The following is a 24886-nucleotide window of genomic DNA, read 5'->3' as shown; positions in this document are numbered from 1 at the left end:
TGAGAGCTCATTCTTAATCTTTCCCTGTTTGCTGTAGAGGATGTTGATCAGGTGGTTCCGCAGTTTCCTTGAGAGTGTGTGGCACAAGCTGTCAGCATAGTCTGTGTGGTATGTAGATTGTAATGGATTTTTTTACCTTCAGTCCTTTCGGTATGATGTCCATCTGTTTGCATTTGGAGAGGAAGATGATGTCTGTCCTGTATCTGTGCGAGTTTTTTCATGAAGTTGACAGATTTCCACTCTATACGGCTAAATTCAGTGCCTTGCATAATCACAGGTTTCAGAGTAGCAGCCGTGTTAGTCTGTATTCGCAAAAGAAAAGGAGTACTTGTGGCACCTTAGAGACTAACAAATTTATTAGAGCATAAGCTTCGTGAGCTACAGCTCACTTCATCGGATGCATTTGGTGGAAAAAACAGAGGAGAGATTTATATACACACACCACAGAGAACATGAAACAATGGGTTATCATACACACTGTAAGGAGAGTGATCACTTAAGATAAGCCATCACCACAGCAGGGGGGGAAGGAGGAAAACCTTTCATGGTGACAAGCAGGTAGGCTAATTCCAGCAGTTAACAAGAATATCAGAGGAACAGTGGGGGGTGGGGTGGGAGGGAGAAATACCATGGGGAAATAGTTTTACTTTGTGTAATGACTCATCCATTCCCAGTCTCTATTCAAGCCTAAGTTAATTGTATCCAGTTGAGGCTCGTTCACCTGTGCATCTACCAATGTGATATATGCCATCATGTGCCAGCAATGCCCCTCTGCCATGTACATTGGCCAAACTGGACAGTCTCTACGTAAAAGAATGAATGGACACAAATCAGACGTCAAGAATTATAACATTCAAAAACCAGTTGGAGAACACTTCAATCTCTCTGGTCACTCGATCACAGACCTAAGAGTGGCTATACTTCAACAAAAAAGCTTCAAAAACAGACTCCAACGAGAGACTGCTGAATTGGAATTAATTTGCAAACTGGATACAATTAACTTAGGCTTGAATAGAGACTGGGAATGGATGAGTCATTACACAAAGTAAAACTATTTCCCCCATGGTATTTCTCCCTCCCACCCCACCCCCCACTGTTCCTCTGATATTCTTGTTAACTGCTGGAATTAGCCTACCTGCTTGTCACCATGAAAGGTTTTCCTCCTTCCCCCCCTGCTGTTGGTGATGGCTTATCTTAAGTGATCACTCTCCTTACAGTGTGTATGATAAACCCATTGTTTCATGTTCTCTGTGTGTGTGTGTATATAAATCTCTCCTCTGTTTTTTCCACCAAATGCATCCGATGAAGTGAGCTGTAGCTCACGAAAGCTTATGCTCTAATAAATTTGTTAGTCTCTAAGGTGCCACAAGTACTCCTTTTCTTTTTGCGAATACAGACTAACACGGCTGCTACTCTGAAACCTGTGATTATGCAAGGCACTGAATTTAGCCGTATAGAGTGGAAATCTGTCAACTTCATGAAAAAACTCGCACAGATACAGACAGACATCATCTTCCTCTCCAAATGCAAACAGATGGACATCATACCGAAAGGACTGAAGGTAAAAAATCCATTACAATCTACATACCACACAGACTATGCTGACAGCTTGTGCCACACACTCTCAAGGAAACTGCGGAACCACCTGATCAACATCCTCTACAGCAAACAGGGAAAGATTAAGAATGAGCTCTCAAAACTGGATACTCTCATAAAGAACCAACCTTCCACACAAACTTCCTCGTGGCTGGACTTTACAAAAACTAGACAAGCCATTTACAAAAACACACTTTGATTCTCTACAAAAGAAAAAGGACACTAAGCTATCTAAACTACTATATGCCACAAGGGGCCACAACAATGGTTCCCGTAACCCACCCAGCAATATTGTTAATCTATCCAACTATACTCTTAGCCCAGCGGAAGAATCTGTCCTATCTCGGGGCCTCTCCTTTTGCCCCTCCACCCCCACGAACATGATACAGTTCTGTGGTGACCTAGAATCCTATTTTCGACGTCTCAGACTCAAGGAATATTTCCAACACACCCTGACCAACATATTAACCCACAGAGACCTTCCTGCCAACACTACAAAAAGAAGGATTCTAGGTGGACTCCTCCTGAAGGTCGAAACAGCAGCCTGGATTTCTACATAGACTGCTTCCGCCGACGTGCACGAGCTGAAATTGTGGAAAAGCAGCATCGCTTACCCCATAACCTCAGCCATGCAGAACACAGTGCCATCCACAGCCTCAGAAACAACTCTGACATCATAATCAAAAAGGCTGACAAAGGAGGTGCTGTCGTCATCATGAATAGGTCAGAGTATGAACAAGAGGCTACTAGGCAGCTCTCCAACACCACTTTCTACAAGCCATTACCCTCTGATCCCACTGAGAGTTACCAAAAGAAACTACAGCATTTGCTCAAGAAACTCCCTGAAAAAGCACAAGAACAAATCCGCACAGACACACCCCTGGAGCCAGGACCTGGGGTATTCTATCTGCTACCCAAGATCCATAAACCTGGAAATCCTGGACGCCCCATCATCTCAGGCATTGGCACCCTGACAGCAGGATTGTCTGGCTATGTAGACTCCCTCCTCAGGCCCTTCGTTACCAGCACTCCCAGCTATCTTCGAGACACCACCGATTTCCTGAGGAAACTACAGTCCATTGGTGATCTTCCTAAAAACACCATCCTAGCCACTATGGATGTAGAAGCCCTCTACACCAACATTCCACACAAAGATGGACTACAAGCCGTCAGGAACAGTATCCCCGATACTGTCACGGCTAACCTGGTGGCAGAACTTTGTGACTTTGTCCTGACCCATAACTATTTCACATTTGGTGACAATGTATACCTTCAAATCAGCGGCACTGCGATGGGTACCCGCATGGCCCCACAGTATGCCAACATTTTTATGGCTGACTTAGAACAACGCTTCCTCAGCTCTCGTTCCCTAATGCCCCTACTCTACTTGCGCTACATTGATGACATCTTCATCATCTGGACCCATGGAAAAGAAGCTCTTGAGGAATTCCACCATGATTTCAACAATTTCCATCCCACCATCAACCTCAGCCTGGACCAGTCCACACAAGAGATCCACTTCCTGGACACTACGGTGCTAATAAGCGATGGTCACATAAACACCACCCTATATCGGAAACCTACTGACCGCTATTCCTACCTACATGCCTCTAGCTTTCATCCAGATCATACCACTCGATCCATTGTCTACAGCCAAGCGCTACGATATAACCGCATTTGCTCCAACCCCTCAGACAGAGACAAACACCTACAAGATCTCTATCATGCATTCCTACAACTACAGTACCCACCTGCTGAAGTGAAGAAACAGATTGACAGAGCCAGAAGAGTACCCAGAAGTCACCTACTACAGGACAGGCCCAACAAAGAAAACAACAGAACGCCACTAGCCATCACCTTCAGCCCCCAACTAAAACCCCTCCAACGCATCATCAAGGATCTACAACCTATCCTGAAGGACGAGCCATCGCTCTCTCAGATCTTGGGAGACAGACCAGTCCTTGCTTACAGACAGCCCCCCAATCTGAAGCAAATACTCACCAGCAACCACACACCACACAACAGAACCACTACCCAGGAACCTATCCTTGCAACAAAGCCCGTTGCCAACTCTGTCCACATATCTATTCAGGGGATACCATCATAGGGCCTAATCACATCAGCCACACCATCAGAGGCTCGTTCACCTGTGCATCTACCAATGTGATATATGCCATCATGTGCCAGCAATGCCCCTCTGCCATGTACATTGGCCAAACTGGACAGTCTCTACGTAAAAGAATGAATGGACACAAATCAGACGTCAAGAATTATAACATTCAAAAACCAGTTGGAGAACACTTCAATCTCTCTGGTCACTCGATCACAGACCTAAGAGTGGCTATACTTCAACAAAAAAGCTTCAAAAACAGACTCCAACGAGAGACTGCTGAATTGGAATTAATTGCAAACTGGATACAATTAACTTAGGCTTGAATAGAGACTGGGAATGGATGAGTCATTACACAAGTAAAACTATTCCCCATAGTATTTCTCCCTCCCACCCCACCCCCCACTGTTCCTCTGATATTCTTGTTAACTGCTGGAATTAGCCTACCTGCTTGTCACCATGAAAGGTTTTCCTCCTTCCCCCCTGCTGTTGGTGATGGCTTATCTTAAGTGATCACTCTCCTTACAGTGTGTATGATAAACCCATTGTTTCATGTTCTCTGTGTGTGTGTGTATATAAATCTCTCCTCTGTTTTTTCCACCAAATGCATCCGATGAAGTGAGCTGTAGCTCACGAAAGCTTATGCTCTAATAAATTTGTTAGTCTCTAAGGTGCCACAAGTACTCCTTTTCTTTTTGCCATTGTTTCATGTTCTCTGTGTGTGTGTATATAAATCTCTCCTCTGTTTTTTTCCACCAAATGCATCCGATGAAGTGAGCTGTAGCTCACGAAAGCTTATGCTCTAATAAATTTTAGTCTCTAAGGTGCCACAAGTACTCCTTTTCTTTTTACAAGTACTCCTTGTTGTTTTTATCATTCTTTCAGTTTCCACAACTTGTAATGTTGAAATTTCTGAAACTACCTTAATGCCCTTGTGAATACCTTAAACACAAGAACATTAGGCAGGGCCAGATTCAAGAATTTTGGGGCACTGTGCACTCCAACAATTGCCCCACTCCCCACCTTCCATAACTTGGGGATGGGAGGTAGGTAGGAAGTCCTTGGGATTGGAAAGTGAGCCCATGCTGCAACTCACCCCGCAGCAGCGCCTGTCCTTCAGGGCTGCCCCAGCTCCTCCCTCCGGCCCATTGACTGGCCACAGTATTCAGGCTGTGCAATTTCCCACTCCATCCCTTCCTAGACCTGGGTTGGAGGTTTTTTTATTTGCTGGAGGAGGAGCTTTGTAGTCTCTCCCCCCCCCCCAAGTTGGGGGCCCTGTGCAAGTGCACCTAGTGCAGTCCACATTGGATATTCCAGGCCTGGCATTAGGTAACTACATTTTTTGAGTAACGCTTATAAACAATGTACATGCATAACCACATTGACAGCTGCTCATGCCCCATTCAGATCAGCAATTCATGGTGTCTTTTCCCTCACACACACACACCCCATCAAAATGTCTGTTACTGTTCTGCCGTCTTAATTAGGGGACAGTGGAGAAGAAAGTTGGGGAGAATTTCAGTCTATGAAAGCAAATTTTCATTCATATTTTGTTGTTGGCAAATTCCAAAATAGAATTGCTAAGATACAGCAAACAAACAGCTTTTGATATAGATTGATTGGTCTAATATTCTTGAGGACTAAATTTTATTATATATGACTTTATGGAATCTAGACTGTGCTCAGCACAACTGTTTTGCAGTGTTATCATTAACTAATCTTTATACTGAGATCTTTAAAAAGATGTCAAATATTTAAGCGATATTAAAGGATAAAAATGCTTTATTAAGAGACCCTTGAATCTTTAGCTATACTTAATAGAAATCACATTGTTTCACTAATTTCTCTGTTTGTAATCCACGTTGCACAATGGGGTGCAGGTTCATGAATGGGAGTTCTAGGTACTATGACAATACAAATAATAATAATTAATAATCAACATAGCAATATTTGGTAGTTATCACTTTACTTTGGTCTCTCTCTTTCTCTCTCTCTCTTGTTAAAAGCTGTCATGAGACAGCTAATTCGTGAGTCAGCTGAGAAACACAGTTTGGTATGAAAGAAATACATTTGATATCATCCCTGCTAAATTATAGATCTATTTCATACAGTATTGAATTTTTATCACCTAAACAAGTCCTGAGATCCTGAGTCAGCTGCAAAATGCAGTAGTTCTGCTTGGCTTTGCAATGTGTTTCTGGTTTTCATTAAGGTAGTTATAAAGAGGTACTATATTCCACTATAAAATATACAATGGATGGTATATCTGTGCTTCAGTGGTACTCTGTGTTATGTGCAACATGCTGAATGATGTTACAAATCAGGCTGCTGTCACTGGATACAGTTGTGTTCATATTTGAAGTATGGAATGTACAATATAATGTTCAGTGATTGTGATCTTACTGTAACACCGATCGACCCCAGTCATTGGCGGGCGGGATCAAGCCTGGGACCTCGAGCTTAGTGCATGAGCCTCTACTGCATGAGCTAAAAACCAACTGCTTGTTAGCTAAGGCTGTAGAACAGACTCCGTCTCTCTCTCTAAGTGGTCTCAGTGCCACTAAATGGGACAGAACACCACACCCAGGAGGTGTGTGCATTATATTAGCTTCTTGTGTAACTATGATAATTGTTTCTTACCCAAAAAGAAAAGGAGTACTTGTGGCACCTTAGAGACTAACAAATTTATTAGAGCATAAGCTTTCGTGAGCTACAGCTCACTTCACGAAAGCTTATGCTCTAATAAATTTGTTAGTCTCTAAGGTGCCACAAGTACTCCTTTTCTTTTTGAGAATACAGACTAACACGGCTGCTACTCTGAAACCTGTTTCTTACCCATATCTCTCACTCATCTGAAGAGCAAATGGCCAGCTAGCTTGCTGTCTTGTACTGGCTGGGTAATGGATTAGGTGGCCTGTTTGTTTATCTTCAATTTTTTTCTTTATACATTCATTTTAAACATATAATTAACAGAATAAATAAGTTCTTTTTCATCTCAGCTACTTTTCATTTTCAGTCACTAAAAGCAATATTATTTATAATGGTAAAATAGTTTTTGTGCATTATGAATTTTAATATAACACATGAGCAACTATTGACAATTTCTTCATATTTAAACTAAGTCTAAATTATTTCTTTGTTTATAGCTTAATATTAAAGTAATGAATGTGGGTCAGAGAGCAAAATATTCTTTTTTTTAAAGAGACCTGTTCTGACAGTTGTACAAATCGTGTAAATTATTTTGTTTTTGTTTCCCATTCTTTGTTTTTTTTTCTTGTTTTCCAGTCCTGACTGTCTTCTAATTTGTGTGAAATGTTAGGTGATCTAAAGGCTATTCAGAATTTTGAAGCAAGCCAATTATGTCTGCATCACTTAGATGGCTTTATAGCAATGAGCTATGGTGAGAGTGTCAGGTTTATGTGAATCATCTGAAGAACATTTCTTTCTCTGAAAAGACAATGGAGATTATTGTATATGGTATGAATGTTGAGTATCTCACTGCAGTATAAGGATCATAGGATGGAGCTGGAGGGCAATCTAGGTGGCCTTGATGTGCTTCTGTTCAGCTAGGAAATACAAGATTGAGGCAGCTAAACCAACTCACGTAGCAATAGAAGTCTAAACCAGTTTTCAACTCCCTTAATCCCTTGGGCTAATAGAGTTCTTTAAAAACAGAGTTAGGAGGAAACACCAATGTGAAAACGCTGTATAACAGCCCCTTCTCCTTCTCTTGAATGCTGGCTTTAAATGATTCTGAAAGGTTGTCTACGATTCTTTACACCTCTGGGAGTATGGTTCTCACTTCAGCAAATTGAAAAGACCAGAAAGCTGTTACCTTTCAAAAAGCATAGAAATTCTGAAACCATGAGAGAAGTAGCACATTGGAAGCTTGCCCGTATATATACGTGTTTTTCTTTCTCTGTGTATAGTGTGCGGTTGTATAAATACACAGAAACATACGTGTGTATGTGTATATATATAAATTTATTGTAATGTGTATGTAGTATATATACACATAGTATGTGTTCCTCTACACAGGGACGGAGACAAATCACAATAGCAGAATGACTCTGTAGGGAGTGGGTTTTAGCCACAGAGAAGGGGTGCAGAGAAAATGGAGACGGAGCTGGTTGGTTGCAGAGAAGAGCACTTCAATGGCAGGTGAAAGTATCCGGTATCCTCTGTAAAAAAGAAAAGGAGTACTTGTGGCACCTTAGAGACTAACGAATTTATTTGAGGCACCTTAGAGACTAACAAATTTATTTGAGCATAAGCTTTCGTGAAACTTATGCTCAATAAATTTGTTAGTCTCTAAGGTGCCACGAGTACTCCTTTTCTTTTTGTGAATACAGACTAACACGGCTGCTACTCTGAAACCTGTCATTATGCAAGGCACTGAATTTAGCCGTATGGAGTGGAAATCTATCAACTTCATGAAAAAACTCGTGCATCTGATGAAGTGAGCTGTAGCTCACAAATCTTATGCTCAAATAAATTTTTTAGTCTCTAAGGTGCCACAAGTACTCCTTTTCTTTTTGTGAATACAGACTAACACGGCTGCTACTCTAAAATTTATTTGAGCATAAGGTTTCATGAGGTACAGCTCACTTAATCAGATGCATGCAGTAGAAAATACAGTGTGCAGAAGAGTTGCAGCAGACAGGTCTCAAGCTCCTGCCGAAGTGGGGGTTGGAGGTGAGGGTGTGCAATGTTTAAAGTCAAAATGCAGTAGTGTCTGAAAGACGGACTATAGCCATAAGCAGTACGAAGTTCCATTTTTCTAACAAGGTGGTTCTGAAATGAGCTATCACCAAATTGTCATTATTTTATTTTAAAATACAAGAAACAGAATTCATACCTGTAGAGTAGATTTACGCATGAACAACACATGATCATGGATATTTTATTTCCAAAATAGAAGACCTGACATGTCTCCTTAATAAGCAATTCCAGCTCATTTATTCAGTCATAAAACAAATTAGAAGGATTTTTTTCAGTTCACTGTTGTATTAAAGAATGAACTTTTTTTTGTAGATTTTGTAGTATTGCAGATTTCATCATGGTATGATGTAAATCTATTAAAAAGCAGGGTGCTTAAAAAATCTGTCTCAACTACAGTGTGGTTATTACTGTCTCTTTACTAATCTTTCATGAAATTTACTGAAGTGATGTTGCTTTTACTTTTAGCCTAGCTACCCAGGACATATAATGATAAAATTTCTATCTTGTGAAGGACTTTCACTCAGAGATCATTGAGAAAAATGTACCTATTCAACTCTATATTGTTTTTTGAGTGAACCTTGGTCTTGTGAAAGAGACATTTTGAGAGCCATGCATATGGAAACTTCTATTAATCTACAGATTAGAGGTAAAGCATGATGGAACAGTGTAAACATATTTCCCTATTAAAGTGTCTCAACTGTTTTGGAGGGATCACCAGGTGTAACACAGATACCATGGTTAGGTCTCTGTGCCCTCTTACTCTATCCATCCCCCTACTAATGCTGCTAACAAAGATGACTATTGCCTTGATCAGTTGTGATCTCATTTTGTGGGTTTTGGTGGGTTTTCCCCCCCTGTATGAGTAGGTTTTCTGGGGCTAGACTGAGGTATAGACTATCAACATTTTGTCTTTTTGTCATACTTATTTGGCAGGTTTGAATTTTGGACTTGTTGGTGAATAATTCTGTGTCTCATTGGTCCATTTGGCTAACCAGTTCTGCATACAACACTTTCTTTTAATAAATCATAAATATACATTTAAATCAATTTTATATTTTTGAAAAAGGAACTAGGTTTTCAAATTGTCAAAATACCTGAATTTGAGGATGGAAGAAAGCTGCTAGTAAGCATAAATTCCTTTTCAACATAAAGTCCATGAAAGTGTGTGTTGTTGAGGATGGGTTCCCCCATGTAAGTTTTAAATAAAGACTTAGGTCCCATGTAGATTGTGATTTTTCCTTCACTGTTCATACCACTAAACATAGAATGTGTCAGTTTCTTCAGTAGCAATTTTACATGAAAGCATGTTGGTGTTCATTTGCAATTATACAAACCTATGCAAGTCTGGTGTTAGCAAATATCCAGTGAAAGTGTGTGGCAAATATGTCAAGATAAAAGTAGTTGAAATGCTATTTAATTGTATCAAAATATATTTAGCTTTAATAAAACCACACAGATCAAGAAATTAGGATTCTGTCACACTTCTAAATCAGCCCTGAGCCAAAATATTGTGCCTCTTTTTGAAAGACATAAGGTTATAGCTAAATAGTGAGCTAAGTTAATTGTCTCTGTAACCTAGTCCCAGCCTAGAACATGTGTATGGTTCCTTAATTCTTGGACCATTCCCAGGATGTAATTTTCCAGTATGTAATAGGCAAGGAGACCTATTCTGTGAAACCACTGTAAATGATGGTCTTAAGTACAATTATTTTCACATATTTCTATTTCACTTACATTAACACATTGACTTGGTTTTAGGAGATTAGGTGTTAATGTGTCTCCGTGAGCTCAAGAAAGGCTAAGATTGATGCTTATAGTACATGTTTTGCCACTGTTTGTAATGTCTTGTCCTTCAGACCAAGTGGGCAGTGGTTTCATTTCACTACATCATACGCTAATGATACACCCTTTTCAATGCAATTTGTCACAAGTTTTTGGTGCATGATATTTAAGTGAAATCTCCCTATCCTACTCTGCAATCACCATAATTTGTGTGAAATTAAAAAAAAATCATAGTTCTTGTCATGGGTTGTTCTTTGTTTTGTTTTTCTTTTAATTCAGGCTTTTCCTGTTTCTAGATTTTGAAAGTATTGTATCTGCCTTGTTACAGTTTTCCAGTTTAGGTTTTTGTTTGCTTGTTTTTTTGTTTTAATCTGTACGTATTTTCGAAATCTGTATAAAAATACTATATTATTCAGATAGCAATAAGACAATGATACATGAAATTAGCCTTAGCCTTTGTAAGATGTGTAAGCATTTGTGGTGTCAAGAAGACTAGAAGCTCGTTCTGGGTCATGATTGAGATCATGAGTTTCCAAGGTTCAACAGTTTCTATTCCACAGGGTGCCATTTTGTCCCAGATGATTGATAAAAGTCTCCTGCCTTATTCTGCATAGATTATAAAAAGGCTATCACTATCAAGAGCTTCCACAGATACCCGCTTCATTAAACATGATCCCAGATTGTCAGTTAATTTATTTCTTAGATTGAATGTTTCATTAAACTCTGATGAGGCTAGGAGCTGCTCAGAGTTGGACTTGTTATGAAGCACTCTTATCTTAAAATTGTGCTCTGTCCCTGCTGACAAAGTGAACAGACAGAACAGTGAAATCAATGCATAGTTCATTTTATCTTTGACAAACTGAAATATTGTTTTGCTGCAGTAGTCCCATGGGGTCGAGAGATTAAAATCTCTCACACAGTGGATCAGCATAAAAAAGTATCTGTGTTTTACAAAGCCCTTTGTGTTTTTGTTTGCTTTTTGCTTTGTTTTCCATTTCTCCTTTCTACCTACAGAAGTAATTATTGTTTTTTTAGCTTTGGGGGATAACCCATAACTGCTTAACTTAATAGTACTATAATCAGTAGTACTTGCCATCCTATTTTTAAGCTACATTTTTCTTTGTACTCAATGTATTGGGTAAGAAATCATGTAAAAACACCAAAGTCTGATGTATTTAATATCTTGGTTTTAGAAAGGCTTAAAAAGCAAATGAAGTGGTAAAGAGAGTTCAAAAGACAATCTATTACTTGATTCTGCCTTTTTGAAATTACAGTTAAAAGCACTAGTTGTCGTATTTTTCAGTAGCAGTTTTTGTATTGGTGCATTTTGACAACAAGAAATCTAGATTCTAAAAGCTTTAAAGAAAAATAATTAAAAATCAGACAGATATGGCCTTTCTCCTTTGTTTCCCAGATGTGGCTTGCAGTGGTAAAAATGGTGCATATTATCATTGTCAAAATAATAAGATGGCTTTTATAATACTACTTAGAATTTACACAAATGAAATGACTGATGTATAATATTGACAGGAGATGATTTTTCTGGAAGAAAAAATGAACTTGGGTCAGGTATTGAAAATGAGTCACTTTTGTCAACAAGTTAACAAAAAAGGATGAGTAATAAAATTAGGTGGGGATGTTAGTTCAGTCGCTGATGGCTTCTCTACACAGATATACTTAGGAAAGTTGAGACAAATCAACTCAAGTTGTGAAGTAAGCCTGATCTATGCTTAAAATTTAGGTTAATTTAGCTCAGGGGTGTGAGAACCCCACACCCCTGTCACCATAGCTGTGCTGACCTAACCCGGAGTATAGACATAGCTAGTCCACAGAAGAAACGTGTTGACGTAGCTATCGTCACTCTGGGAGTTGGTGTTCTGAGAGTGACAGAAGAGCCCCTTCCATCTCTGGAGGCTGTCTATACCTTGCAGTTATGCCAGCGTAGCTATGGTATCGTACCTTTGCCCTTATAGTCCCCATAGTGTAGATGTGGCCTTAAGTGTGTTAAAACTCAGTGTGTATGTTCTCATTCAGAAGTAAATTGACATTAGTTGACTGTAGTTTAATCTTCCTCCAAGGAGGATATAATATAAAAATCCTAGGAGCTGTTGTAGATCAATTAAAAGTCCAGAAGAGCTCATCTGGAATATAAAACCTGAAGCCATGCCCTATGCTTGTACACTTCAACTCTGCTATTAGTGATTCTGCTAAAGCAACAAATACCTTTACCAGAATCTCAGGTGGATGAGTTTGTCTGGTTTCACTTTGATTAAGGCTTGAAAACATCTGTAGGTCAACCAGCTGTAATATTTTCTATGGAGTTACATAGATATCATGCTTACTACTGACCTTATATGTGGATATTAGTTATAATCTCACTCAAGTCTGACCTTTTCATGAGTTGAATGAATAAATCTAAAAAGTTCCCAGTTTTTATAAAGTTTACCTTTTCCAAAAACCTTGGTGTTTGCCTCAAGGCAGGAAGGAATATGATGTACTATTTCTGCTGAGGGCACACCTGTTTGCTTCAGTTTGGCACTGGGATATACAAGAATAATTACAGGATATTAAATGGAAATATGTTAAACAGCAGCAGTTTTTCAGAATCCAAACTTTAGTAGTGCAGATCAAATTTGCATTCCTACAAACTGAGGGGTTTTTTTTGTTTTGTTTTGTTTTTTTCCCCTGAGCTGTTCATCAAGCTCTTTTAAGAAGACTTCTATTTTTTACTTTCCCTAAGGGTTAAGAAGTAAATTACCATTAAAATATTCTCAGTGCATGGAGTTAGTCTCAATACCATCCAGACTTACAACTAAGCTAATTCACTCATTTTACATCAATTTGCCTTTACTTATCAAAGCCATCTAAATACTGTTATTAGCTCTCATACTTCAGAATCTTTGCTTTGCATCAACTAATATGGCACTCAGGCATGACAAACTTTGCTTTTCATTAAAAACAGGAAAGTTTACAGAGCTTTTGAATTTTTATTGTGTAAAAGAAAATGTATCTAGTCAGAATGTCTACATTCACCCTCTGTTAGAAAAAAATTCTTGGTCTGATGTGATTTTTCTTAGACAAAATTATTAGCATGTCCCTGGATTCAATGACAAACTTGCTAATAATGGGACTGTATTGCAGTGGATATAGTGTGTAACGGAATGCTCAGGCTGGCTTACTTTCAAACACTTTCCCACTCTGGCTGGCACTTGACATTAACATGAAATTAACTGTTTCTAGCATTTATGAAGATTAAAGTAGCCTGCTAAACATTTATTGAACCTTTGTTCACACATACTCTGAATCACTGTTTTCTTCAAATTAAATAAGTGATAAGGATTTCTAATGACAAGGGAAGAAATAATATAGGTAGAATAGTCAAAAGAGGGGAAAAAAGAGATCACCTTCCAAGTTGAAATGATACCATGCATCATGTTAAGTGACTGCAGATCTCTATTTGTAATAAATAATAAACAAAATCATCATTTCATTAGTTACAAATTTAATTATGTATGATGAACAGAGCATTGACTTTTTGCGATAGTCTCTGTATAAAGGGAATACTAATCAAACAAGATGATTATACCATTACTCCCTATCATGGAAAACCATGTGCCATTGCCCCCTCCCCTTCCCCCCCCCACATATAACAAAACTTACTTACAGATATTTACTCTTCTTTAAAAGACCTTAGCCTGGGAGAGATTTTGTTTTTGGAACAGAACTTAATCTCTCCGCCTCATAAATACCATCAGTTATAGGTAGACTTGGAAGGATTAGATTTTTATTGATAAATGTCAGTAATTGTTGATCTCACCATACATACAGAAACTGATGAAAAAAATTTCCCTCTACGATAATCAAAATTTATAGAGTAAGAAAAATTCTGCTTGAGCACTTACTAGAGTTTGATTTAAAGTTATTTACTGTGTATGTTTTGACACCTTATGTTGATGGCCTCATAATTTTGTTCAACTGTGAAAATATAAATAAAAAAAATAAAAATGGTTAATTAAAGCCTCATAATTTTACATATCTGTGAAATTTAAATCAATCAATAATAATCTTAAAAAATTCTAGTTATAAAAATAGAAAATTGAATTCTGCCAAGCCTAGTTATACGACTCCAAACACAGACACATGCATGCAAGACACTGTAGTTTACTCAACCTGAGGACACAAAAGGTGCATGTATCTCAACCGCCCAGCCTTCTCATATTGCTAAATGGGAGGGTGATCCCCACTATTCTGGAACAGGAAGCCTTGGTTGGTCACAATATGGAAGAAGATTGAGAACTAATTTAATAAAGCTGTCTGGAGTTAGATATGTTTTTGTCATATAATCATATAAGTTAGAGATAGAAAACATCACTATTTACACTAAGCTTGGGGGAGAGGTAGATATGCTGGAGGGTAGGGATAGGGTCCAGAATGACCTAGACAAACTGGAGGATTGGGCCAAAATAAATCCGATGGGGTTCAACAAGGACAAGTGCAGAGACCTGCACTTAGGAAGGAAGAATCCCATGTACCGCGACAGGCTGGAAACCAACTAGCTAAGCAGCTGTTCTGCAGAAAAGGACCTGGGGGTTACAGTGGACGAGAAGCTGGATATGAGTCAGCAGTGTGCCCTCGTTGCCAAGAAAGGCCAACAGCATATTGGGCTGTATTAGTAGGAGCATTGCCAGCAGATCAAGGGAAGTGATTATTCCCCTCTATTCAGCATTGGTGAAGCCACACCTGGAGTATTGTGTCCAGTTTTGATCCCCCCACTACAAAAGGGATGTGGACAAATTGTAGAGAGTCCAGCGGAGGGCAAAAATATGATTATGGGGCTGGGGCACATGACTACTTACGAGGAGAGGCTGAGGGAACTGGGGTTATTTAGTCTGCAGAAGAGAAGAGTGAGGGGGATTTGATAGCAGTCTTCAAATAGCTGATGCGGGGTTTCAAAGAGGATAGAGCTAGGCTGTTCTCAGTGGTGGCAGATGACAGAACAAGAAGCAATGGTCTCAAGTTGCAGTGGGGGAGGTCTAGGTTGGATATTAGGAAAAACTATTTCACTAGGAGGGTAGTGAAGCACTGGAATGGGTTACCTAGGGAGGTGGTGGAATCTCCATCCTTAGAGGTTTTAGACCCAGCTTGACAAAGCCTTGGCTGGGATGATTTAGTTGGTGTTAGTCCTGCTTTGAGCAGGGGTTTGGACTAGATGACCTCCTGAGGTCTCTTCCAACCCTAATCGTCTATGATTCTGTGACCATTTAGGTGTGTACGTTAGTGATTTGTCTGGTACAATTTCAATAATTCAAGTAGTGGGGCTTCTTTCATCTGTTTTGGGGGTCTATTCCATGGTTTATCTGATTTCACTATTCAGATTTTCTTTTCTTTTTTTCATCTTATTTTTCAATATGGTTTTTATTCTTGAATATTGGCTGTATTTTTTTTAAATTGAACACAGTTACTGGCTATTGATAATGTACTCTAATATTTCTCATTGGATATGTTTTTACTAAGTTTTATGGTTATAATATGTTACAATAGAAAAAGCAATATAGTTAGTGCTATTGTTTCAATATAAAGTTGAACTTATGGAAATATCAGCCTTTTTTTTAAAAGTAAGTTTCTAGACATCATGGGTTGCAGAGAAAAGCTTGCAAACATGACCCAAGTACACATTAAAAGCTCAGATACCAGAAAGAAAAGACAAAGACCTGTGAAAACTTTGAGAACTCATTGTCCAGGGGTGTGGTGGGGTCAGGGATCTGGGTGCCCCCCCGTTCCCGCACAGCAGGATGGTCTCTCTCTCTCAGATGGCTTCCTACTTCCATTGAAAAAAGAAAAGGAGTACTTGTGGCACCTTAGAGACTAAAAAATTTATTAGAGCATAAGCTTTCCTGAGCTACAGCTCACTTCATCGGATGCATTTGGTGGAAAAAACAGAGGGGAGATTTATATACACACACAGAGAACATGAAACAATGGGTTTATCATACACACTGTAAGGAGAGTGATCACTTAAGATAAGCCATCACCAGCAGCAGGCAGCGGGGGGGTGAAGGAGGAAAACCTTTCATGGTGACAAGCAAGGTAGGCTAATTCCAGCAGTTAACAAGAATATCTGAGCAACAGTGGGGGGTGGGGTTGGGGGGAGAAATAACATGGGGAAATAGTATTACTATTTATATATACTATACTATTTATACATATATATAAATAGTAATACTATAGTATAGGTTTATGACCTTCCACATATTCCAGGCACTCACAAGAATAAATAAGTCACTAAACAATCATCTGTTTAAAAAGTAAGGTAGTTATGAATTATTTGTGCATGTATGACATAAAGAAGAGAAAATTATATTGTGACAAGAATACTTAATCTTTGTAATCAACAGTGCCAATAAGTGAAGTACTAAAATAATGCATAGGTATTTCTGCTGTTGTCTCCATGAAGTTATTTTTCAGTAAGAAAATATTAATATCAGTATATGACCACTCTGTTTCCAATGTGTTTGGCTATTTATAGCACAGTTTTTCCTCCTAGTGTTCATCATTGTGTTTGATTCATTAATGAAGTAGCTGATGGCTGTGGGATCTTTTGGGAAAAATCCTTTGTTCTATGATCAGTCTTGAGAAAAATAGAGATCATTAAGCAAGTGTGGGTTAGTAGTATGTGGCAAGTGTGACTTTATATTTCACATGATCTTTTCACTGAATTGTTGTCTTGCTGCTGTGAGGCCAAAGAAAACTACTGAAAATTACACTAAACTATGTGAGAATTCTTGCAGACAGCAGGAATTCTGCAGAGGCTTTCCCGGCTTCTTCCTCTGTTATGAACGTACCACTTACCATGTTAAATATGTAAACAGTAGAAGAACTACAACACAGTTTACATGGAGTAAAACAACCGAAGAAATGGAGGAAGTGCACAAAATGAACAGACAACACAACCAAATAAAAATAACAATGAAAAACCAGAAAAAAATTGGAGTCAACAAACAAGACAGAATATGCTGTAACAGAACCATGACTAAGACCCAAAACTTCAATCTTCACAATGTTATAAATAAAAGAGGGTTCATGGGAAGAAATTTTCTACATGTACCATTTGAAAATAAAAATGTGTATGTTAAGAGAGACAAGAGTGTGACAATATCTGCTTCTTCTGCCATGTGATTGGCTTACTCCCTGTACGGGTGGTGGTTAATTAGAAATTAAAGATGAGGAAATTGTCCTTTGAGCACAGTAAGCTATCTTCTAGAGCCACACACTTAATTCATTTAGGGTGGCTGTCACCATCGTTTCCTGATAGCAACTCTCCACGATATGGGGCCGAATTGTTACAGCTCTTGGTTGTAATGCAAGAAACTGAAAGATTCTTGCTAGTGTTGTTTCATTTAAATTTTTGACCATGGCAGTTGGAAAGTGTTTAGCACAATCCATGTTATTCCTCCTTTCATTTTTGTCTTGTGCTGCAGCTTCCTTTTTATTGCTGCTTCTTTCTGTGTCAGTTCTCAATACTTTGCTTTATCATCTTCCTCTCCATCTCTCCCACTCTGTTTTTGGAAATTAACAAGATGTGGTCCTTCAGTGTGTGTATGTCAGGCTAGTTTGTCCATCAGTTAGGCCTGCCTGCTATGTACCCACATGTGTATAATATGATCTTATATATAAAATATAGTAAAAATTAAGCACCAGGTTTTAAAAATCAACATTTTTTTTGTGGGGAAGCAACTCCACTCCCAGTCTTAGTAAAGTGTGTTTGTTAGGTGTGCCAGCCCACTCTCAGTTGTTACTAGTCTTCATTCTCTAACATTGTCATTTCCTTGGGGCACTCTCTACAAAAGGCATGAGGAAATAAAAATGCAAGATGAAAGAAACGTGCATTGTCTTGAGAGAGAGAGAGAGAGAGAGAGAGAGAGAAGCAGTTTGGCTTTGTTTTGCAATGATCACAAAATTTAGTTTGGATTTTAAAGGAGAAAAAGAGATATATAGCCCATTCCTCTTCTCTGCTAAAAATATGATTCTGTGCAACTGCATGGGTCACTAGATAGTGGGGAAAAATAAAGCCTTTGACCTGTAGGTAGCCAGTTCTAATCTATTTGAGGTTAATAGTAATGGAAAGCTCTTAGCTTTTCTTGGTGATTTGATGGTTATGTTAAACAACCTGGAGGTCTGAGTTTGGTTCCTTGAAGACAGGTGTCTACTTTGCAAAAATCATTTTCACAGTTGGCACCATTCTTTGCAGACTTTGTATAGAAACCAGGTATTGAAGGGACATTTAGACTGAATGTTTGTGGAGCCTTAGCATTTATCCCTCAAGAACAAGGTTGAGGCATATTATCAGGGGGGCTAAACTTATTTGGCTGCTATCCATTCCTTCTCTGTGGGTAGAGAATAAGTTAGTAGCTTTAACCACTAATTTTGAATCACATGTTCTTTCACATCAGCATGTGGTACATAATTCTAAGACTATTAAATGCTGATGTAAGCATTATAAATAAATATAAAGAGGAGGAAGTAATTGTTAACTGTATCAAAGAATATTCATACATCCTTGAGCTGAAGACTTATTGTAACACAGAAGACAGAATGTTTACATTTCAGCATTAATTTTTTTCATTTAATTCACCAATGATTAAATTAATAGTCTGAAAAAAATCATTGAAAATTACAGAGCACGTAAAAAATTACAAAGGACACAATAAAACTGAAAATAGCGGTCTTGGTAGCTTGGTAGTAAAATCACTGTTGTGATTGTGTGTAGTGGGGAGGTGGTTTCAGGCGCAGATGGGAAAAAGCATACACTTTTTTCATCCTTTCATTGAAGAACGAACACTGGATGTAGGATACACATGTTCTTTGTCAAGGCACATTTGTAATGCAGAGGAATTATTCCTCCCTGACAAAACCCAACTGGATTCTCAGTATACCATTGTTCAAGGAATTATTTCCTCTTCTGTGGGTGTTCAGAGAAGTACCATTCAGGCCTTATTCTTTGACTTCTTTTTTCTCTCTCTTACTCTCAGATCAGGAAGTCAAGGTGCATTTATACCTTTCAGTCATCCAGGATTCAGAAAAAGTTCACTCTGATAACGTTTCTCATTTTTGAAGTGAATCATTATCAGGAGGCAGTGAATTTCAAATAGAAAAAAAGACAATTGCTGTCTTTTTTCGTAGTATTCAGTCCAGGTCTTGAAGGTCATAAATAATGCAATACCTTTGGGGAAAGTTGTCTATGTACACGTAAGTTCTGTGTTTCCATTTGCTCCATTAGCAGACCTATAACAAAACTACATTGTGAAGGTTTCAGAGTGTAGTATGACCAAAGCTTCCCTCCTCCTTCTCCACACACACGCGCATACACACACACACATGCGTGTACTCCAGAAAGACCCCCGATGATCCCAGGTTGTATGTGTATATAGATGGATACTCTACTTCACTAAAAGAAAAGAAGTACTTGTGGCACCTTATAGACTAACAAATTTATTTGAGCATAAGCTTTTGTGAGCTACAGCTCACTTCATTGGATGCATTTAGTGGAAAATACAGTGTGGGGATGATTTATATAAACAGAGAACATGAAATAATGGGTGTTATCATACACACTGTAAGGAGAGTGATCACTTAACATGAGCTATTAGCAGCGGGGGGGGGGGAGAGGAGGGACAAAACCTTTTAGTGATAATCAAGGTAGGCCATTTCCAGCAGTTGACAAGAACGTCTGAGGAACACTGTGTGTTTGTGTGTGGGGGGGGGAATAACATGGGGAAATAGTTTTCCTTTGTATAATGACCCATCCACTCCCAGTCTCTATTCAAGCCTAAATTAATTGTATCCAGTTTGCAAATTAATTCCAATTCAGCAATCTCTTGTTGGAGTCTGTTTTTGAAGTTTTTTTGTTGAAGAATAGCCACTCTTAGGTCTGTAATCGAGTGACCAGAGAGATTGCAGTGTTCTCCGACTGGTTTTTGAATGTTATAATTCTTGACGTCTGATTTGTGTCCATTTATTCTTTTACGTAGAGACTGTCCAGTTTGACCAATGTACATGGCAGAGGGGCATTGCTGGCACATGATGGCATATATCACATTGGTAGATGCGCAGGTGAATGAGCCTCTGATAGTGTGGCTGATGTGATTAGGCCCTATGATGGTGTCCCCTGAATAGATATGTGGACACAGTTGACAACGGGCTTTGTTGCAAGGATAGGTTCCTAGGTTAGTGGTTCTGTTGTGTGGTTGCTGGTGAGTATTTGCTTCAGGTTGGGGGGCTGTCTGTAAGCAAGGACTGGCCTGTCTCCCATGATCTGTGAGAGTGATGGGTCATCTTTCAGGATAGGTTGTAGATCCTTGATGATGCATTGGAGAGGTTTTAGTTGGGGGCTGAAGGTGATGACTAGTGGCATTCTGTTGTTTTCTTTGTTGGGCCTGTAGTAGGTGACTTCTGGATACTCTTCTGGCTCTGACAGTCTGTTTCTTCACTTCAGCAGGTGGGTATTGTAGTTGTAAGAATTCTTGATAGAGATCTTGTAGGTGTTTGTCTCTGTCTACTTCACTAGACAGACTTGGATTGGCAGTGCCTATAGTGTAAGGATATATGTTAGTTCTGATGCTCTCTCCAAGGTATTGTGCCTTATTTATGCTATTCCAAATGAATTTAGCGCCTTGCTTTTTGCAAACCTAGGCCAAAGAAAAGGAGTACTCGTGGCACCTTAGAGACTAACAAATTTATTAGAGCATAAGCCCTCGCGAGCCACAGCTCAAGGTTCTAAGCTTTAGAGTTTCTAAGCAAACCTTCCAAATGTGAACAGATTGAGTGTTGTCTTCCCAAGCCTGAAAACAGAGAGACTAAAAGAATGGGTACAATTTTGCTATCACTTACACGGAAGTAACTCTGGAATAATTTAGATGAAGTCCTAGAAGTTATTCTAGAATTCTCTTCAGTGTGAGAGCAGAGTGTGACCCAGTAGTTTTAAGAGGTGTGACTTGTTTACTTCAATGGGATATTAACGGAGGCTTAGTGATGATTTAAACGTCAACATTGTTGATCATGTCCCTTCCAATCATTTGAGCAGAAACTCTCTGAAAGTGCAGCTACAGTTATTGCTGGATGCAGTGGTGGATACTGGCACAAGGGTCAGCTGGTTACTGTTAAGTCACTCTGAAGATGGGATCTAAGTTAAACCTAATCCCAAAATATCTCATCACTTCTTTTCTTTCTCCCCATAAGATAGAAGAAAATAGGAACTTCTCTCTGTGTCTCGTTCCCAAAGCATCAGCTGCCTCCTAAGAGTTAAATACTTAAGCAGCCTCTCAAGCTTTCCTGGGTGTTTACAAAACAAACAAACCACCCACCATTGGTCCAAAAACCAGTTGCCAAAACTTCTAGCTTTTTTTCCCTTTCCAAACATTCCCATGTGATTATGCAATGTCAGCAGAAATGTTTGTTATACAAAATTAATGAATAATGCATTGATTATACTTTGATATTTAATTCAGTATAAACAGTTCAAGGGGTTTTTTTAACTTGAAGCTGCCACTTTGCTGCAGAATTTGATAGTGCTATAGAAAAAAGGAGTTGCTGTGAAATTACGTCCATTTTGCTTCAGATTATGTTGGCCATTGTGCAAGCATGTGGAGCAAGGGGATCCAGTGGATTTAGCGTTCTTAGATTTTCAGAAAGCCTTTGACAAGGCTCTTACACTCTTGTGATGGGATAAGAGGGAAGGTGCTCTCATGGATTGGTAACTGGTTAAAAGATAGGAAACAAAGGGTAGGAATAAATGGTCAGTTCTCAGAATGGAGAGAGGTAAATAGTGGTGTCCCCCAGGAGTCTGTACTGGGCCCAGTCCTATTCAACATATTCATAAATGATCTGGAAAAAGGGGTAAACAGTGAGGTGGCAAAATTTGCAGATGATACAAAACTACTCAAGATAGTTAAGTCCCAGGCAGACTGCAAAGAGCTACAAAAGGATCTCTCAAAACTGGGTGACTGGGCAACAAAATGGCAGATTAAATGTAATGTTCATAAATGCAAAGTAATGCACATTGGAAAGCATAATCCCAACTATACATAACAAATGATGGGGTCTAAATTAGCTGTTACCACTCAAGAAAGAAATCTTGGAGTCATTGTGGATAGTTCTCTGAAAACATCCACTCAATGTGCAGGTTTCATAGTAGCAGCTGTGTTAGTCTGTATTCGCAAAAAGAAAAGGAGTACTTGTGGCACCTTAGAGACTAACAAATTTATTAGAGCATAAGCTTTCGTGAGCTACAGCTCACTTCATCGGACTCAATGTGCAGAGGCAGTCGAAAAAGCGAACAGAATGCTGTGAATAATTAAGAAAGGGATAGATAATAGGACAGAAAATATCATATTGCCTCTATAGAAATCCATGGTACGCCCACATTTTGAATACTGTGTGCAGATGTGTTCGCCCCATCTCAAAAAAAAATATTGGAATTGGAAACATTTCAGAAAAGGGCAACAAAAATGATTAGGGGTATGGAACGGCTTCTGTATGAGGAGAGATTAATAAGACTGGGACTTTTCAGCTTGAAAAGAGACGGCTCAGGGGAGATACGACTGAGTCTATAAAATCTTGACTGGTGTAGAGAAACTCCTTCTCATAACACAAGAACTAGGGATAACCAAATGAAATTAATAGACAGCGGGTTTAAAACAAACAAAAGGAAGTATTTCTTCACACAACGCACTGTCAACCTGTGGCACTCCTTGCCAGAGGATGTTATGAAGGCCACGACCATAACAGTGTTCAAAAAAGAACTAGATAAATTCATGGAGGATAGGTCCATCAATGGCTATTAGCCAGGATTTGCAGGAATGGTGTCCCTAGTCTCTGTTTGCCAGAAGCTGGGAATGAGCAACAGGGGATGGATCACTTGATGATTACCTGTTTAATTCATTCCCTCTGGGGCACCTGGCATTGGCCACTTTCGGAAGACGGGATACTGGGCTAGATGGACCTTTGGTCTGATCCAGTAGGGCTGTTCTTATGTATGTTGTTAATATAAAATTACACAGAACACACACATGTTGCTGCATCTCTTCCCCCCTTCCTTTGTTATTGCCTGATTGTAATCTTTGTGGTAGAGACCTTATTGTTTTGTTTGTAAAGTGCAGTAAACTATTCCTCTGGAAATGTTCTTGCGTGGCTTACAGCTAGTGGCAGTATAATAATGATACTGTGAATAATGAAAGCACACTTCCTCTTAATATTCTCCTTCTCTGCTGACCCAAACTTTTCTCAAATCCTGGTTGGTAGTGTGCTAGAGTACTGTCCTATCTCTCAGGCCACTGATCTGACTGATCGAGGAATGACAGAAGTTAGAGGTGGAGAGGACCTATCAGATCATCCTGTCCATCTTCTTGCAAATACATATCTCACGGCCTGAATGTAGATATAAAGCAACATGTTTGTTTAATCATTTGGTGCAGGGATTTTTATAGAAAGCTCATTCTTAGTAGAATTGCTTCTAAGAAGAAATAGACATACTAGTAGCTGGGCATTTTATGAAGTCGTCCAGAATCAGTCTTTCTCTAACAGTCATGTTGTTGTCATAAATGTATGAACTACTCTAATTCAGCAAATTTGAACATGGCCTGTTCACCTGTGTATGTTTCTATGTGTTTGGGGGATTCTCTCAAAAAGTAAGGGTTAAAATATTAAAAATTAGCAGTTTCTGTTTGTTCTAGCATTTTGATAAATATTTTTCAAGAAAGAAAACGGTCTACTTTTTGTTGTAATTTTACTGTATGTCTTTAAACTAAAGTTCTGTTCCCGTAAAAACAAACAAAAAACATCCCCCACACTCCTCCCCAAAAAAAAGATTGTGTTGTTCAGTTGCTGCATGCAAAGAATCTTCAGAGGATGTACAGAGTCAGTTAATTTGATGTTTCCAGCCATCTGGCTCTGTTACTTAAGGATATTACGAGGAAATATATGATGGGGTATTATGAAAGTTTTATTGGCAGGCTTTGGAGGTAGCCACATAACTCACAAATAGAGAAGCCACAAGTGATTAATGCACATAATCTCCAGTGAGTGGCAGCAAAACTTTTTTATGCCACACCAGACCACCATTCATTTGGTAGAGGTAGCATGTTTTGCAGAAAAAAGGCATGTTTTATATTTTAAAATGATCTTTACGTATTTGTATTTGAAATGTTTTTAATCTCTTTCTGGCTAAATCAAGCTACCATAAATCCAGCTGTCCAGGCCACACAGAGAAAAAAATAACTGATCAATTTCAGAAACCTCTAAAAATAACCTACAATAAAGTTTTCTCTTTTATATTGTAAATTTACTTTTATATCTCCTATCTGCTGTACCAAGGGTAGCAACAGGACTCCTGGAATGTGGGATTTGGGGTTTTGCTCATGATGTAAAACTACAATTTCCGTCCTTTATGGGCTGTGAAATGTCAGAACTTACCTAAGATTGTTCCAGACTCATCTGTTTAAAAAAAACAAAACACACACTGTAATTCTGAGAGGAAATTCCATATTGGGAGGAAGAGAAACTTTGTATGGCTATTTGTGTATTTGGGTGAGAGACAGTTACTAGATATCAGAAAAAATTCCAGCATTTCTCCTGTCTCGTTCTCCCCTCCCCATGTTTCTATCATGGTAATCTCAAAACCAT

General features: G+C 38.9%; 1 protein-coding gene across 8 annotated transcripts in view; it reads left to right on the top strand.

The window, feature by feature from the left end:
• Positions 1-24886, top strand: part of DIAPH2 (diaphanous related formin 2) — an 835399-nt gene that overhangs the window by 485948 nt on the left and 324565 nt on the right. Inside the window, exon 24 of one of the 8 annotated variants that reach the window (XM_043492693.1) lies at positions 6992-7274. The exons of the other annotated variants lie outside the window; for them this stretch is intronic. Coding sequence (XP_043348628.1) covers positions 6992-7008 — 17 coding nt within the window. The 3' untranslated portion in view covers positions 7009-7274. Of the gene's footprint in view, positions 1-6991; positions 7275-24886 lie in introns of those variants that run through there. 8 annotated transcript variants of the gene reach the window in all.

The sequence above is a fragment of the Dermochelys coriacea genome, chromosome 9 (genome assembly GCF_009764565.3).
Source record: "Dermochelys coriacea isolate rDerCor1 chromosome 9, rDerCor1.pri.v4, whole genome shotgun sequence".
NCBI classification, from domain to species: Eukaryota; Metazoa; Chordata; order Testudines; family Dermochelyidae; genus Dermochelys; species Dermochelys coriacea.
This window is presented reverse-complemented; position numbering and strand designations above follow the sequence as displayed.